This window comes from Schistocerca piceifrons, chromosome 5, assembly GCF_021461385.2.
Source record: "Schistocerca piceifrons isolate TAMUIC-IGC-003096 chromosome 5, iqSchPice1.1, whole genome shotgun sequence".
Lineage (NCBI taxonomy): Eukaryota > Metazoa > Arthropoda > Insecta > Orthoptera > Acrididae > Schistocerca > Schistocerca piceifrons.
The window spans coordinates 272,035,055-272,054,112 of NC_060142.1; the positions used below are offsets into that span (position 1 = coordinate 272,035,055).

A 19,058-nucleotide genomic window follows, 5' to 3' on the forward strand; every position below is an offset into this window, starting at 1 on the left:
CCAGATGTAAAGCCTTAATGACTCTTCCTCGCAAATGTCCTCATTCACAGAAAGCGAAGAGTGTGCATAAACTTATTATGTTCAGTTTTTTCTTTCTTAAGTGGACATTTCACAAATCCTACTTACAATAAGAGGGGACAGCAGTAACCAGTTTGTGTCAGTGTGTGGAATTCTAGTATTTTCATAAGACTCCTTGGATGTGGAGGTTTTTGTTAAATTGTTACAGGGGATAGGCAAAATAATGTGAACACCCATACTTACTTGGGAATGGTTTATTAATAAGGGGTTGGACCCCCATTTGCCCTTAATACAGTTGCAATTCTTCTTGGCATACTGGCATATAATTATTATATAGTCTCCAGTGGAATGTTATGTCACTCTTCAGTCAGAACCTCCTCTGTCTCCTGTATTGATAAGGGAGATGGAAATCTGCTCTGGACTCTGCACTCCAATACCGCCCACAAGGGTTCGACAATGTGCTGGCCAGGGAAGATGCTGCAGTTCAGTTGTTTGCTCCTCATACCACAATTGTCCTGGCTGGGTGCTTTATCATCCTGAAATGTGGCATCACCATTGGGAACATTTGAATCATGGGGTGCACCTGATCGTCGAAAATATTCACATAATCGTTGACTGTAACAAGGCCATTTAGAGAGCAGGCACTGCCCACACTATCACACTTCCACCTCCAGGCTTAACCGTTGCAATCAAGCAGTCAGGGTGGTAGACTTCTTTCGGCGTTCTCCAGTCATAAATCCGACCTGATGTTGGACATAACGAAAACGTTGACTCGTCAGACCGTATGACATGTTTCCTCTGATCAGCTGTCCACGATTTATGCTCCTGACACCATGTTTTATGCTTCTTTGTGTTGGTTGTCGTCACTAATGATTTCTTTATAGCAACTCTTCCATGAATATGCTAGTTGGTGACAGACAACGTCGATAGATACGAGATCTTGAAGATGGCTATTGAACTCTGCAGGCATGTTAGCCACTGTAGTTTTGTGTTTCGACACAATTCATGTTGGCGTACGACAATCTGTCATTTGGGTTTGATTTGCACCCACTATTATATTTGCGTGATGATGACTTTCTTTGTTTTGTATAAGCTGTCATGACTATTGAAACAGTTGCTCTTGAAACGTTCAATAAGTTGGCTGTCTTGGTTACTGAGCTCCAGCTTATTGCGCCCCCACAATCTGCCCTCTTTGTAACTCTGTTAGGTCTTTCATTGCACATCAAATTCGGCCTCTGAATGCAAATAAGAAGTGTGCACTACTCGTAAACAATCTGCGTTGATGCCGAGTCTGTACTGAACACGCACAGTCCAGTGTAACCAATACCTAACTTGCATTGTTGACAGTCAAACACAACCATTCCATTACTACCACTGTTCACCTAATTTTGCCTATCTCCTGCATATTGTCCCTCTTCAAAGGATCGTTTGAACACTTTATTTGGTGTGTGTAACAATTGCTGCAATATTAGGCAGGCCTATTTTGTTTTATCTAGCAGACAGTGACAAAATACATGTAATCAGATCGAGAAACCACACCAGTCTTGGGTACTATTCGTATTAACAGCTTTTCTGCATTTTTTCATGTAGCAAAGCGTTGACGAACTTTGATGGCGTAATAGATTCTTTCCCAGAAAGAAAAGTACGCCATATAAAGCTGTGACAAGATTAGAGAGAGAAAAAGCTAGGACTTACGGATTGAAGAAATTTGTAATGTCTTACTTGTCTCTTGTCTTTACTCGTTTTTTGTATCCTATATTTAATTTTATGTCGCACAGAACAGCAAGTTATTAGCTAATAGGCAGTAAAGACTGAAAATTTTCTGAAGATTTCTTGTCCTCCCGGTTACAAATAATCCCATACGCTACTAATTGCGAGATTTTTTTAAAGAGGGCAGGATGTCAAATGGGCCGACTGGGAGCAGGAGAGGCACCACAGGAAATTCAAATTTCCACTGACCCGAGTATAGTTTGTTGGCACCCATTACAAAATACTACTCTTTTGAATTCCACAGAGCGAAATAGAGACGTGGAATGGTACAATTCTGTGAAGAGGCGTGGCACTGCACTTCGGCACACTTAAGACCAAATAACGTGTCTTTCATTCCCTCGATCATGTATGTGTTATGTATCAGACATCTTCAGGAAGATGTGCGCTACAATATGAAGATATTTTTGAAATGTCGATATATATATATAAATTTTTTTTTTTTTTTTTTTTTTTTTTTTTTTTTTTTTTTTTTTTTTTTTTTTTCCCCCCCGTCCTACCTCAAACACTTGAGGGAGGGGGAGTGCCACTATCTAATATTGGCCCAGTATGGAAATCTGGTAGATCTGGACCTGATGTACAGAGCAGTCTGAGCTGTAGTGGGGAGGTGGTAGTCTCCACGTTACCCGTGTTTACGTTAAGTGATTTTACTGTTTCCTCTTCGTTTATTGCTCTCATGTCAAATGAAGGAGGGGGCGGGGGGAAAAAAAAAGGTTGTTGTCAGGAGCTATCAAGTGAATTAAAATACATTCACATAATTACGGAAGGCTAAAATAAGTTATTAGTTTCAGATTTTATTTTGTTTCTACTTTCCTGACAGTCAAGCGTTAATCGCCTTGCAGAACAATGAAGTTATCTTTGCAGTTTGTTAAATAAATTTTACTTGTATTAATCTTTTCTGCTGAGGCAGTCAATTTATTTGAAACAAAGTGTTTAATTCCACACTATTGCCTAGTTTCAACTGTTCGTTACATTTAAAGTTCACGTTTTCACCGTCTAGCACGTATGGCATTATGCCATAATAAAGAACCAAACATGAGATAAACCGATATGGTACTCCAAGAAAATTTACATCTGAATCTGGACATATGTATGTGGACTTTAAGCCGATTTATGCATTTTAGTAGGGTTCACAAAATTCCCATGTTCTTAGTGTCTTCTAACGTCTTGTTTCTTTTATGACATATTGTAAGATCTTTTAATGTTTTACACGTATGAACATACGGGCTTCCTGCGTTGTCTTAGCTGCGCAAGCGCGGCGACGCCTGTCATCTGGCGCAACTGCTCAAATGAATCTATTTCTAACAGGTCGTGGGAAAATATTCCGAATGGTTGTTTGAAGAGTGTTACTTTCAAGTAAAGTAAATTTCCTTTTACACAAGATGATCTCTGTCCGCCAATGTCCGATTAATTTCTTAAATCACAGATTTTGACTCTCATTCAAAATTCAAATTTTTGAGAACGACCATTTAGAATATTTTCGAGCCCAGAAGATCAGACATATATGTCGTTAAAAATTTTACTGTCACAGGCGTGTGATGTATCTTAAAGTGTAACACAGACAAAAAAGATCAACATTATGTGTGAAAGCTTAGATTCTCTTTCAGCTTATTAATCTTTGAGGCCAATATTACAGGCTACGTGAAAGCTTTTTGTTTCTTTTCTTTTAGCAACACTGTATATTAATTTAAACCATTACCTTTCACTATTTACTATTGGATGACTACATCACATGTTCTATGCTCTGAATATTAGCTGTCATCGGCTGGTGAGATCGCTTGGCATGAGCTACGACTGGCTTACAAAAGCGCATTGCAATCTCGATCTCAATCCTTCTGAAAGTAACATGTGGTGTTTGGTGGAATTCGAATTTATACTTTCGTAATACGAAAATATGCAATGTACATGTTGCTGCACATCAGACATCTTTCCAAAACGTGTTTTTTCCCCCTGAGTTTTTTTTTCTAAAGTGCAGGGGAATTTTACACCAGTATATAAAACCAAACCAATGAAAGGATTAACAAGTTTCACAGTTACGAGGAAAAGTATACTGTTACTTAACACAGAAAAAGTGTATTTTCATCTGGGAGAAAGTGTATTTTTAACTGGGGAAAATCCAGGAATTTTATTTCCTTGTCCACGTATACACCCTGTAAGTGTTTAAGAAAATACTGCAAACTTGGAGTACACCATAAAATGTAGGAAGTACAAGAAATTGAAGCAAATAAAATAAAGCAGAATGCAAATATATGCTTAAAATATTTTTAAATTGTGCAGTACAAATGCAGATTTGTATGCAGGAAGGAATACTCCTAATGAAACCAATTTTTATTTTAGATAAAATACACATATATTGGAATCGTTCACACCACTCAGTATTACAATTTTACAAACATCAGTCAAAATATCAGCAAGATACTCAAAATTTCATTTAAATAATGCAATACACACACTAAGTAGTAAGCAGTAATCAAATGAGCATTAGTCTGTAAAATATCAGCTCCTGTTTTGTACCAAACAAAAACATTTTAGATTAACTTTCATCAAAGAATTGTAAAATGATATGATAAATCTTGCACTGTTCAAAGTGAACTGGCAGCAGACTGAGGTGGTGTTCCCTCAAAAATTTGTATACATCAGTTGTTCGTGGCTCCCTCAGTGTGAGCACTTAAACCCACAGCTGTTAACATAGTGGCCATCGTACAACTTCAGTTCTGCACAGCTTTTACCACATATGTAATTATTAAGATGGTCAAAAATGAAATTCAGTTGATGAAAATAGAGAAATGATCATATGTCTAGTTTTTTCACAGCTACTATGGCTGAATCTAATGTTCTTCTTACTGAAATGTTTCTCTTTATGCAGGTCATGACCATAGCAATGTCCATTAATAGTCAATACGTAAATAGTTTTTATTTCCCTGTATTATCTGACAGTAGTAGTGAACTGGAATTGCTGCATGACCTTCTGGTCAGAATCTTTGTGACTCATGGTAAAGTCCGTTACCTCTCAAACAGCTGGGAAAGCCACAAAAGCTGGTGGCATAATAGATGTGGGTATACTGTTGTGCTGACCATGTAGCTCTGACCTCATCTGTGAAACAAGCTAAGCATAAATTCCTTTGCTTTAATGAAGTAGTTTAATGTATTAACAGGTAAACTGCAAATGAAAAAGACCAAAAAACTACAAAAGTTAATGCCTATTCAGTTAAGAGCTGTTGGTTTGTGTATATGCGCACTATCATTTCTGTGAGATTTCACTTAGTAAATATATGTATATGTATTCATTATACAGTCATTGTTTCAAATTGGTAACTGTAAGTTGTCAGATTTAACAAAGAATTTATAACTTTCTGTGAATTTTAAACTGTGAAACTATATATTTCATAGGCTGATGTATGGCTTGTCAACAGGCAAACACACAAAATCCAGAGCAGTTTGAAGCACCAGACAAAGATTTTATGATTGTGGCCCTTGACTTGTTATCTGGACTTGCTGAAGGTCTTGATGGGCACATTGAGAAGCTTGTCGTCAATTCAAATATCATGCAGCTGCTCTTTCAGTGTATGCAAGATCCTATGCCTGAAGTGCGTCAGAGCTCATTTGCACTTCTTGGTGACCTCACAAAGGCCTGCTTCCAACACGTGCTTCCGTGTATATGTAAGTTTCATCAAATATCTTTAAATGAAATCTCAAAATGGATTGACCGATATATTTATGTACATTTTCTCATGACAATCATGAAGTGTTCCACATCACTCATATTGTATCATCCAGAAATTGGAGAAATAAAAATTATTGTTACAGCTGCAGAGTAATTGCTATGTACCAGTATTTAGGCAAACCATATATGAAATTTTATCAAGCAGTAGCTAAGAAGATTAACACTCCAAAATAAATTTTATACCTTTTATATAAGACATCTTTTGTGTTTTTAATTGCCGTACTCTGTTATAGTTAAAACCAGTGTGGTAAAATGCTGAATCACTCTCATTTTTGCTTGTGTTTCAAAAATAGTAACTGAAGATGCTAGGTCAGCACTACTGCCCATCTATAAGTGCAGTAATTGTATCCTTCATTAGTTGGATAACATGAGGTATTAGACACACCAGCAGAAAAATGACATGATGCTTTTTAAGAGCTGACTGAAAAGTGTGATACCAGCCACCTAATTGTACCTTCTTCAGCACCTTTAAAAACTTTCCCAAATATTTTAGCATGCAAACATATTTGCACTTTTTTCAACGTGCAACTCACCTCTAACTTCCACATTGTCCCCTAACTGTAATTCATTGACACCCCTTAGTTATGAATATAATAGAGGGAAACATTCCACGTGGGAAAAATATATCTAAAAAGAAAGATGATGAAACTTACCAAACAAAAGCGCTGGCAGGTCGACAGACACACAAACAAACACAAACATACACACAAAATTCTAGCTTTCGCAACCAATGGTTGCCTCGTCAGGAAAGAGGGAAGGAGAAGGAAAGACAAAAGGATATGGGTTTTAAGGGAGAGGGTAAGGAGTCATTCCAATCCCGGGAGTGGAAAGACTTACCTTAGGGGGAAAAAAGGACAGGTATACACTCGCACACACACACATATCCATCCACACATACACAGACACAAGCAGACATGTCAGCAGAAATGTCTGCTTGTGTCTGCGCACGTGCGGATGGATACGCGTGTGCGTGCGAGCGCACACCTGTCCCTTCTTCCCCCCAAGGCAAGTCCCCCCGCTCCCGGGACCGGAACGACTCCCCACCCTCTCCCTCAAAACCCACATCCCCCTGTCCCTCCTTCCCGACGAGGCAACCACTGGCTGCGAAAGCTAGAATTTTGTGTGCATGCCCGTGCCCGTCAGTGTGTCTATCGACCTGCCAGCGCTCCCGCTTGGCAAGTTTCATCATCTTTCTTTTTAGATATATTTTTCCCACGTGGAATGTTTCCCTCTATTATATTTATATATATATATATATATCTAAAAAGAAAGATGATGAAACCCACCAAACAAAAGCGCTGGCAGGCCGACAGACACACAAACAAACACAAACATACACACAAAATTCCAGCCCTCGCAACCAACGGCCGCCCCGCCAGGAAAGAGGGAAGGAGAAGGAAAGACAAAAGGATATGGGTCTCAAGGGAGAGGGCAAGGAGTCACTCCAATCCCGGGAGCGGAAAGACCCACCCTAGGGGGAAAAAAGGACAGGTACACACTCGCACACACACACACACACACACACACACACACACACACACACACACACACACACACATCCATCCACACACACACAGACACAAGCAGACATTTGTAAAGGCAAAGAGTTTGGGCAGAGATGTCAGTCGGGGCGGATGTACAGAGGCAAAGATGAAGTTGAAAGACAGGTGAGGTATGAGCGGCGGCAAATTGAAATTAGAAATTAGCGGAGATTGAGGCCTGGCGGATAGCGAGAAGAAAGGATATGCTGAAGGGCAAGTTCCCATCTCCGGAGTTCTGACAGGTTGGTGTTAGTGGGAAGTATCCAGATAACCCGGACAGTGTAACACTGTGCCAAGATGTGCTGGCCGTGCACCAAGGCATGTTTAGCCACAGGGTGATCCTCATTACCAACAAACACTGTCTGCCTGTGTCCATTCATGCGAATGGACAGTTTGTTGCTGGTCATTCCCACATAGAACGCTTCACAGTGTAGGCAGGTCAGTTGGTAAATCACGTGGGTGCTTTCACACGTGGCTCTGCCTTTGATCGTGTACACCTTCCGGGTTACAGGACTGGAATAGGTGGTGGTGGGAGGGTGCATGGGACAGGTTTTACACCGGGGGCGGTTACAGGGGTAGGAGCCAGAGGGTAGGGAAGGTGGTTTGGGGATTTCATAGGGATGAACTAAGAGGTTGCGAAGGTTAGGTGGACGGCGGAAAGACACTCTTGGTGGAGTGGGGAGGATTTCATGAAGGATGGATCTCATTTCAGGGCAGGATTTGAGGAAGTCGTATCCCTGCTGGAGAGCCACATTCAGAATCTGATCCAGTCCCGGAAAGTATCCTGTCACAAGTGGGGCACTTTTGGGGTTCTTCTGTGGAAGGTTCTGGGTTTGAGGAGATGAGGATGTGGCTCTGGTTATTTGCTTCTGTACCAGGTCGGGAGGGTAGTTAAGGGATGCAAAAGCTGTTTTCAGGTTGTTGGTGTAATGGTTCAAGGATTCCGGACTGGAGCAGATTCGTTTGCCACGAAGACCTAGGCTGTAGGGAAGGGACCGTTTGATGTGGAATGGGTGGCAGCTGTCATAATGGAGGTACTGTTGCTTGTTGGTGGGTTTAATGTGGACGGACGTGTGAAGCTGGCCATTGGACAGGTGGAGGTCAACGTCAAGGAAAGTGGCATGGGATTTGGAGTAGGACCAGGTGAATCTGATGGAACCAAAGGAGTTAAGGTTGGAGAGGAAATTCTGGAGTTCTTCTTCACTGTGAGTCCAGATCACGAAAATGTCATCAATAAATCTGTACCAAACTTCGGGTTGGCAGGCCTGGGTAACCAGGAAGGCTTCCTCTAAGCGACCCATGAATAGGTTGGCATACGAGGGGGCCATCCTGGTACCCATGGCTGTTCCCTTTAATTGTTGGTATGTCTGGCCTTCAAAAGTGAAGAAGTTGTGGGTCAGGATGAAGCTGGCTAAGGTAATGAGGAAAGAGGTTTTAGGTAGGGCGGCAGGTGATCGGCGTGAAAGGAAGTGCTCCATCGCAGCGAGGCCCTGGACATGCGGAATATTTGTGTATAAGGAAGTGGCATCAATGGTTACAAGGATGGTTTCCGGGGGTAACAGACTGGGTAGGGATTCCAGGCGTTTGAGAAAGTGGTTGGTGTCTTTGATGAAGGATGGGAGACTGCATGTAATGGGTTGAAGGTGTTGATCTACGTAGGCAGAGATGCGTTCGGTGGGGGCTTGGTAACCAGCTACAATGGGACGGCCGGGATGATTGGGTTTGTGAATTTTGGGAAGAAGGTAGAAGGTAGGGGTGCGGGGTGTTGGTGGGGTCAGGAGGTTGATGGAGTCGGGTGAAAGGTTTTGTAGGGGGCCTAAGGTTCTGAGGATTCCTTGAAGCTCCGCCTGGACATCAGGAATGGGATTGCCTTGGCAAACTTTGTAAGTAGTGTTGTCTGAAAGCTGACGCAGTCCCTCAGCCACATACTCCCGACGATCAAGTACCACAGTTGTGGAACCCTTGTCCGCCGGAAGAATGACGATGGATCGGTCAGCCTTCAGATCACGGATAGCCTGGGCTTCAGCAGTGGTGGTGTTGGGAGTAGGATTAAGGTTTTTTAAGAAGGATTGAGAGGCAAGGCTGGAAGTCAGAAATTCCTGGAAGGTTAGGAGAGGGTGATTTTGAGGAAGAGGAGGTGGGTCCCGCTGTGACGGAGGACGGAACTGTTCCAGGCATGGTTCAATTTGGATAGTGTCTTGGGGAGTTGGATCATTAGGAGTAGGATTAGGATCATTTTTCTTCGTGGCAAAGTGATATTTCCAGCAGAGAGTACGGGTGTAGGACAGTAAATCTTTGACGAGGGCTGTTTGGTTAAATCTGGGAGTGGGGCTGAAGGTGAGGCCTTTGGATAGGACAGAGGTTTCGGATTGGGAGAGAGGTTTGGAGGAAAGGTTAACTACTGAATTGGGGTGTTGTGGTTCCAGATTGCGTTGATTGGAATTTTGAGGTTTTGGAGGGAGTGGAGCTGGAAGTGGGAGATTGAGTAGATGGGAGAGACTGGGTTTGTGTGCAATGAGAGGAGGTTGAGGTTTGCTGGAAAGGTTGTGAAGGGTGAGTGAGTTGCCTTTCCGGAGGTGGGAAACCAGGAGATTGGATAGTTTTTTAAGGTGGAGGGTGGCATGCTGTTCTAATTTGCGGTTGGCCTGTAGGAGGATGCTCTGAACAACAGGTGTGGATGTGGGAGAGGAAAGATTGAGGATTTTTATAAAGGATAGGAGTTGATGGGCGTGTTGATTGGCTGAGTGGGTGTGTAGGTGAAGGATTAGGTGGGTGAGGGCAATGGATTGTTTGGTTTGGAACTGGTATAGGGACTGATGGAAAGAAGGGTTGCAGCCAGAGATGGGAACTTTAAGTGTGAGGCCTTTGGGGGTGATGCCAAATGTCAGACAAGCCTGAGAAAATAAAATATGGGAGTGTAATCTGGCTAGGGCGAAGGCATGTTTGCGGAGGGAATGTAAATAAAACTTAATGGGGTCGTTGTGAAGGTGTTGTGAGGGTGACATGGTACTAGAAGGTGGAAAGTGGAACACGAGGCTGAAATGAAAATGAAAATAAATATGAAAAAATATATGGGGAGAGATACAGGTAAAATTAGAAAGCAAATGGAGATCTGGTGTGAAAAAAGGCGAAAAAGGGTTGGTTAGGGCTGGGCTATGTTGATCCTGTGGTGAACTTGTCCTCCCACCACCACCTATTCTAGTCCTGTAACCCGGAAGGTGTACACGATCAAAGGCAGAGCCACGTGTGAAAGCACCCACGTGATTTACCAACTGACCTGCCTACACTGTGAAGCGTTCTATGTGGGAATGACCAGCAACAAACTGTCCATTCGCATGAATGGACACAGGCAGACAGTGTTTGTTGGTAATGAGGATCACCCTGTGGCTAAACATGCCTTGGTGCACGGCCAGCACATCTTGGCACAGTGTTACACTGTCCGGGTTATCTGGATACTTCCCACAACACCAACCTGTCAGAACTCCGGAGATGGGAACTTGCCCTTCAGCATATCCTTTCTTCTCGCTATCTGCCAGGCCTCAATCTCCGCTAATTTCTAATTTCAATTTGCCGCCGCTCATACCTCACCTGTCTTTCAACTTCATCTTTGCCTCTGTACATCCGCCCCGACTGACATCTCTGCCCAAACTCTTTGCCTTTACAAATGTCTGCTTGTGTCTGTGTGTGTGTGGATGGATGTGTGTGTGTGTGCGAGTGTGTACCTGTCCTTTTTTCCCCCTAGGGTGGGTCTTTCTGCTCCCGGGATTGGAGTGACTCCTTGCCCTCTCCCTTGAGACCCATATCCTTTTGTCTTTCCTTCTCCTTCCCTCTTTCCTGGCGGGGCGGCCGTTGGTTGCGAGGGCTGGAATTTTGTGTGTATGTTTGTGTTTGTTTGTGTGTCTGTCGGCCTGCCAGCGCTTTTGTTTGGTGGGTTTCATCATCTTTCTTTTTATATATATATATATATATATATATATATATATATATATATATATATATACACACACTGACGGGCACGGGCATGCACACAAAATTCTAGCTTTCGCAGCCAGTGGTTGCCTCGTCGGGAAGGAGAAGGAGGGACAGGGGGATGTGGGTTTTGAGGGAGAGGGTGGGGAGTCGTTCCGGTCCCGCGAGCGGGGGGACTTGCCTTGGGGGGAAGAAGGGACAGGTGTGCGCTCGCACGCACACGCGTATCCATCCGCACGTGCGCAGACACAAGCAGACATTTCTGCTGACATGTCTGCTTGTGTCTGTGTATGTGTGGATGGATATGTGTGTGTGTGTGCGAGTGTATACCTGTCCTTTTTTCCCCCTAAGGTAAGTCTTTCCGCTCCCGGGATTGGAATGACTCCTTACCCTCTCCCTTAAAACCCATATCCTTTTGTCTTTCCTTCTCCTTCCCTCTTTCCTGACGAGGCAACCATTGGTTGCGAAAGCTAGAATTTTGTGTGTATGTTTGTGTTTGTTTGTGTGTCTGTCGACCTGCCAGCGCTTTTGTTTGGTAAGTTTCATCATCTTTCTTTTTAGATATACACCCCTTAGTTAGTTGCTCATACCCACCACTCCCACTTGCCCATTCTCACTCGCTCATTCAGTGTAACTCATCATCATTATGACTTTGTCTCTTGCTGTTTCTTGTCTCACAGCCGCTGTCTCCTTCATTCTGTACTACTACTACTACTTCTTCTTCTTCTTCTACTGTATGTCCTCTCATGTCAATGTCTCGCTCTTGCTTTCTCGTACTGCTTCTATGTCATTAATTGCTTCCCATTGCTGCTCTCTCTCTCTCTCTCTCTCTCTCTCTCTCTCTCTCTCTCTCTCTCTCTATATATATATATATATATATATATATATATATATATATATATATATATATATAAAAAGAAAGATGATGAAACTTACCAAACAAAAGCGCTGGCAGGTCGATAGACACACAAACAAACACAAACATACACACAAAATTCTAGCTTTCGCAACCAATGGTTGCCTCGTCAGGAAAGAGGGAAGGAGAAGGAAAGACAAAAGGATATGGGTTTTAAGGGAGAGGGTAAGGAGTCATTCCAATCCCGGGAGCGGAAAGACTTACCTTAGGGGGAAAAAAGGACAGGTATACACTCGCACACACACACATATCCATCCACACATGCACAGACACAGACAAATGTCTGCTTGTGTCTGTGCATGTGTGGATGGATATGTGTGTGTGCGCGAGTGTATACCTGTCCTTTTTTCCCCCTAAGGTAAGTCTTTCCGCTCCCGGGATTGGAATGACTCCTTACCCTCTCCCTTAAAACCCATATCCTTTTGTCTTTCCTTCTCCTTCCCTCTTTCCTGACGAGGCAACCATTGGTTGCGAAAGCTAGAATTTTGTGTGTATGTTTGTGTTTGTTTGTGTGTCTATCGACCTGCCAGCGCTTTTGTTTGGTAAGTTTCATCATCTTTCTTTTTAGATATATTTTTCCCACGTGGAATATTTCCCTCTATTATATATATATATATATATATATATATATATATATATATATATATATATATATATATATATATATATATAGTTATAATAGAGGGAAACATTCCACGTAGGAAATATATATCTAAAAACAAAGATGATGTGACTTACCAAATGAAAGTGCTGGCAGGTCGACAGACACACAAACAAACACAAACATACACACAAAATTCAAGCTTTCGCAACAAACTGTTGCCTCATCAGGAAAGAGGGAAGGAGAGGGAAAGACGAAAGGGAAAGAGTTTGCCCAAACTCTTTGCCTTTACAAATGTCTGCTTGTGTCTGTGTATGTGTGGATGGATATGTGTGTGTGTGTGTGCGAGTGTATACCTGTCCTTTTTTCCCCCTAAGGTAAGTCTTTCCGCTCCCGGGATTGGAATGACTCCTTACCCTCTCCCTTAAAACCCATATCCTTTTGTCTTTCCTTCTCCTTCCCTCTTTTCTGACGAGGCAACCATTGGTTGCGAAAGCTAGAATTTTGTGTGTATGTTTGTGTTTGTTTGTGTGTCTATCGACCTGCCAGCGCTTTTGTTTGGTAAGTTTCATCATCTTTCTTTTTAGATATATTTTTCCCACGTGGAATGTTTCCCTCTATTATATATATATATATATATATATATATATATATATATATCCCTCCTTACTGTCACTCTCTCTTCCATATTGTCTTTGTCATAGACTCTTGTGTGCCATTATCCAGGGTGTATACACCCCAAGAAATCCTAGAGAAAAATTGGAATTTTTTTTTCAGTTGGAAAAAAAACAGTAAGTTTTTAGAATTCAGGACATTTTTTGGTGTCCCCCCCCCCCCCCCCCCCATTAAGCTACTGTAATTTGGACTGGTAGGAACTGATACTTCAACAAAGAATTGTACTTTAGCCTGCCACTGCAAATAATACTGCAGCAATAGAACATAAACTAGACAATAACATGAAAATAAAATATTAATTGCAAAGAAATTGCACCTTTTACAACAACAAAAATCGGTGCACACACAAGCAGACTGCAGAATGTGTCAAAGGCTTTCAGACTGACTATATAACACTTCTGAGCGACAAATTGTTTTCGATGAGTGTGATGTCACCCTGTTTACATTTCTAACAGGTTATGATAGAAAATCATGGAGCATTTGAACCTCGTTCAAAACTTAACACTTTGAGAATTTTGGGCCTAGAAGGTCAGTCATTTGACATTATTTAAAATTTTATTTGAAGATTTGTGTTTGATATATCTTAAAAGGTAACAGTGCTAAAGAGCAAACAGAAAGAAGTGTTGGTGAGTTCTTAAGCAAGTTCACACATAATTGGCTTTTCTATGGAAAAGTCAAAGTGATCGATGAACAATGTACTCGGTCAGGTAACTCATGAAATGTTAGGTGACATTTATAATCATGCTTGTCAGAAGTACTCAGTTGGTGCAGTTTGAGCTGTGCTCATAGTATCCTGTTTAACCACACCCTCAAAAAGGGGGGCAGAAAAAAATTTTTTGCGACCAATATTATATATGAAAGCTTAGCCTTTCTTGTAGCTATACTGTATTTACATAAATTTAAACTGTTCCTGTTTGTGTGTTTGCACAACTTTATACCGATGTTGCTGTTGTTGGCTGGCAAGTTGTGACTTCAGCTGTGATTGGCTGACATAAATTACTGATTTCAATGCTTGTGAAGCTACCGTGCTGTTTTTGGTGGAATTTGTATTTATACTTTCATAATATGAAAATATGGAGTGTACATGTTGCCGCACATCAAAGATGTTTCCAAAACACATTGCTTTTTACTGGGTTTCTTTTCCTAAAATGCCAGAAAGTTCTACACTGGTGTGTGAAATCTTTACCATTCGGAGGGTTGATAAGTTTTAGAGCTGCAAAGGAAAGTGTATTGTCACTTAAATGGAAAAATGTTCTTCCACCTGGGGTATAGTTTGTCACCCAGTTAAAAAATTGGGAAAAATCCAGGATTGTTTATTTTTTTCCTCCCTTGTCCACATGAATTTCCTGGCATCAATGGCTTTGTTCCTCCCTCACTGCCCGTGTGCCCTTCTATTTCAGCATAAAAAGGGAGCAAATATGTTCACATGCTAAAATTTTTGGGAAAAATTTTAAAGGTGCTGAGAAAGATAGAACGAGGCAACTGGTACCCCACTTTTCAGCCAGTCTTTTAACATATTCGGTGTCCCCGTCATGCCAGGCGTGGTAACTCAAGGAACGGCAGGTGGCTGATGCCATGCCTAACGAGTTCTATTGGTGCCGTCAGGTCTACAATATGTTATGTTTGCTGTGCGTGTCAGATTTGTCTGTCCGTGCGCGGGCACTCTGCAGTGAATGTCAGTTGCGATTTATCTGCTGGTTTATCTTTCTACCGTTCTGTGTTGAAACTTGTGCAGGTAAGTGCTTTTGTTTTAGATTTATTGTTCTTCATCCATAAAATAATTATATTTAGCATAATAACACAAAAGTGTCTCAAAACAGGTGTGGATGCAAGAGGAAATTATTTCCTATTGAAGGTAAATTTTGTGTGTAATTACACTGAAAATAATTATTTTGTTGACAAAAACGATACATTGAAAACAATTGAACTTACGTGCACAAGTTTCACCACAGACTGGTGCGAAGATAAACCAACACCTAAATCACAACTGACGTTCATGACAGAATGGCCAGGCATGGACGGATGCGAATCTGACCCACACAGCAAACAAAGCATAGACCAGATGGCACTGATAGAACACACTAGGAGTAGTGCTGACCACCTGCTGTTCCCTGTGGTGCTGCACCTGGTGGGACAGGGGCACTGAGTATGTTAAATAGGAACATGAAACTTCCTGGCAGATTAAAACTGTGTGCCCGACCGAGACTCGAACTCGGGACCTTTGCCTTTCGCGGGCAAGTGCTCTACCATCTGAGCTACCGAAGCACAACTCACGCCCGGTACTCACAGGTTTACTTCTGCCAGTATCTCGTCTCCTACCTTCCAAACTTTACAGAAGCTCTCCTGCGAACCTTGCAGAACTAGCACTCCTGAAAGAAAGGATATTGTGGAGACATGGCTTAGCCACAGCCTGGGGGATGTTTCCAGAATGAGATTTTCACTCTGCAGTGGAGTGTGCGCTGATATGAAACTTCCCAGCAGATTAAAACTGTTTGCCCGACCGAGACTCGAACTCGGGACCTTTGCCTTTCACGGGCAAGTGCTGTATCATCTGAGCTACCGAAGCACGACTCACGCCCGGTACTCACAGCTTTACTTCTGCCGTATCCTTTCTTTCAGGAATGCTAGTTCTGCAAGGTTCGCAGGAGAGCTTCTGTAAAGTTTGGAAGGTAGGAGACGAGATACTGGCAGAAGTAAAGCTTTGAGTACCGGGCGTGAGTAGTGCTTCGGTAGCTCAGATGGTAGAGCACTTGCACGCGAAAGGCAAAGGTCCCGAGTTCGAGTCTCGGTCGGGCAGACAGTTTTAATCTGCCAGGAAGTTTCATATCAGCGCACACTCCGCTGCAGAGTGAAAATCTCATTCTGGAAATAGGAACATGTTTGCCTTTGGTGCTGTGCTGGTGTTTGCCATTGCCATAAATCCAATTATGGATTGTCTCCTTCCTGATGTCTCGGGCTCCCTCTTTGTGGACGATTTTGCGATCTACTACAGCTCTCAACGGACCAGCCTTCTTGAATGACGTCTTCAAGGATGTCTCGATCACCTCTTCTCTTGGAGCATCGAAACCGGCTTCCAATTTTCTCCCAGTAAGACCATTTGTGTCAATTTTTGGCATCGTACGGAGTTTCTTCTGCCGTCCCTCAATCTAGGCCCTATCAACCTTCCGTTCGCAGATGTCGATAAATTCTTGGGTCGTATGTTTGACAGTAAACTGTGCTGGTCCTCCCACGTTTCCTATCTTTCAGCTTGTTGTCTGCGATCCCTCAACACCCTCAGTGTTCTGAATGGTACTTCCTGGGGAGCGGACCTAGTGGTCCTTCTCCACCTCTGTCGCGCCTTAGTCTGCTCAAAATTGGACTATGGAAGCATAGTTTACTCCTCTGCTCAGCCGTCTATTCTTCGGCGTCTCGACTCTGTCCACCACAGTGGATTGCTTTTAGCGTCCGGAGCTTTTTACACCAGCCCTATGGAAAGCCTTTATGCTGAGACTGCTGAACCTCCGCCATCCAATTGGCGAGCTGTCCTGAGTCGCTATGCTAGCCATCTGTCTTCCATGCCTGCTAATCCGGCCTATGACCCGTGTTTTTTTTTTTTTTTTTTTTTTTTTTTTTTTTTTTTTTTTTTTTTTTGACGCCTCCTTGGATTTAGGGTATGCAGGCCGCCCTTCCTCTCTGCTGCCACTGGGAGTCCACTTCCACCAACTGCTACGTTCTCTTTCCTTCCACTTTCCTAAAACTTTCTGTACAACTTGGGGTACAGCACCGCCTTTCTTCTGCCCCCAGACCTGCCTGCTCCGTGACCTTTGTGAGCTTCCCAAGGATGGCACCCCTTCTCTCGTTTGTCGTTGGGCATTTGCTGCTCTATGCGCACAAATGAAGGATGCCACATTTATTTACACTGATGGCTCAAACACATCATTTGGTGTTTGGAGTGCCTATATTGTTGGCGACACCCTTAATCGATTTCGGCCTCCAGACCAGTGTTCGGTTTTTACTGCGGAGCTTTATGCTGTTCTCCAGGCTGTCCAATACATCCATCGCCATCAGCGGGTACAGTATATTATATGCTCTCTCCTCAGTCTCCAAGCTCTCTACCCTGTCCACCCTCTGGTCCACCGGATTCAGGACTGCCTCCACTTGGGGGCATTTCTGTGGTGTTCCTCTGGATCCCAGGACATGTTGGTATCTGTGGAAATGAGGCGGCCGATATAGCGGCCAAGGCTGCAGTCTCTCTTCTTCGGCCAGCTATTCGCATGATACCCTTCGCCGATCTACGGGGTGTTTTATGTCGTCGTGTTGCTCTTTTGTGGCACGCACATTGGTCGACACTTCCCAATAATAAATTGCGGGACGTGAAAGCTCTTCCCTGTGCTTGGACCTCTTCCTCCCGAACTCGTCGTCGGGAGGAGTTAATTTTAACTAGACTCCGTATAGGGCACTGTCTTTTTAGCCATTAATATCTTTTAAGTGGTGATCCTCCCATGCTTTGTCCCTTTTGCTCTCGACTGTGGACGGTGTGACACCTTTCACTTGAGTGCCCCTATTTTACTCCGCTATGTGCCCGTCTACAGCTGCCGCCTGATATATCTTCCATTTTATCAGATGACACGCACTCAGCCGATCATGTCCTCGAGTTTATTAGTGTCAGTGGGCTGATGTCGGTTATTTGAAGCCCTTTTTTTGGGAAAACAATTCCTTCCCCCCCCCCCCCCCACCCCACCCCCCACACACACACACACACACACACACACACACACACACACACACACACACACCTTTCTATATTGGTTTTCTAAGCTTTCCTTCTATTTTTTAGTTTCCCCACTTTTTGAGTTTCGCTCCCATTGCTGCTGCTGCTGCTGCTTTCCAATCTGGTTCTCCCCATAAGCCACAGACCGGGTACTAATGACCGTAGCAGTTATGCGACCTAAAACCATAACAAAAAAAATCTTCAGTAGGCCTTTTGTTGTGCCCGAGTGAGTCATCATCTCTGCTATATGGTGAGTAGCAATTGATCCTCACATAATATTGTCATTATTCCATCCTGGACTTCCCATTGTTTAGTTGCAACCATGTGATGGAAAGATTATTCTGTTTGTTTAATTTTATTTTTCTTGTTACAGCGGACTTCTTACCAATTCTTGGACATAATCTGAATCCTGAATTTATTTCTGTATGTAACAATGCAACATGGGCTATTGGTGAAATTTCAATCAAACTGGGTTAGTATTTTTCAAATACTTTTTTACTTACTTATGTACACAACTTCATGAAATGTTGAACATACTTAAATGAGATTTTTGTTTAACATTTTTTTCCAGGTCAGGACACTAGGCCTTATATACCGATGGTTCTTAACCAACTGATAGTAATTATCAATCGTCCTAACACACCCAAGACTCTGCTAGAGAATACAGGTTTGTATAAACAATTTTCCTTGATAAATTAGGCATCGTTTCATAAAACTGTTAAATGTAACATATTTTTATAAAATATAAATTGTGGTGTAAGGTCCATCTCGTCTCTGAATTAATTTTGCTGGTTTCCAGTTCATCTTGAAGCTTACTCAAAACATCTCGTATGCTGCAGGTTTGTCAGTTTATTAAAATTTTGTGCTGTGCTGTTAAATTTCTTTCATTTATATGATAATACTCCAATGTTCCAACAGATCTCATTTGACAAAATACTGTCAGAATCTTAGGAAGCTGTTTGGGTCATTCCATGTCAACTCACTTAGGCTTCTCTGCTCACCCATCACAGATTTTATTAAAATTATATGTGAACATTCATGAATGTCCCCAATTATCATTGGTAAAATTTAACATTTGCTGAACCAATATTGGCCGA

The 19,058-nt window shown here is 42.5% G+C and overlaps 1 protein-coding gene across 1 annotated transcript in view; it reads left to right on the forward strand.

Moving 5' to 3' along the window:
- LOC124798024 (transportin-1) overlaps positions 1 to 19,058 on the forward strand; it is a 156,497-nt gene that overhangs the window by 110,252 nt on the left and 27,187 nt on the right. Inside the window, exons 14-16 of the mRNA XM_047261234.1 lie at positions 5,199 to 5,445; positions 18,335 to 18,433; positions 18,533 to 18,628. Of these exons, the coding sequence (XP_047117190.1) occupies positions 5,199 to 5,445; positions 18,335 to 18,433; positions 18,533 to 18,628 (442 nt within the window). The remainder of the gene's footprint in view (positions 1 to 5,198; positions 5,446 to 18,334; positions 18,434 to 18,532; positions 18,629 to 19,058) is intronic.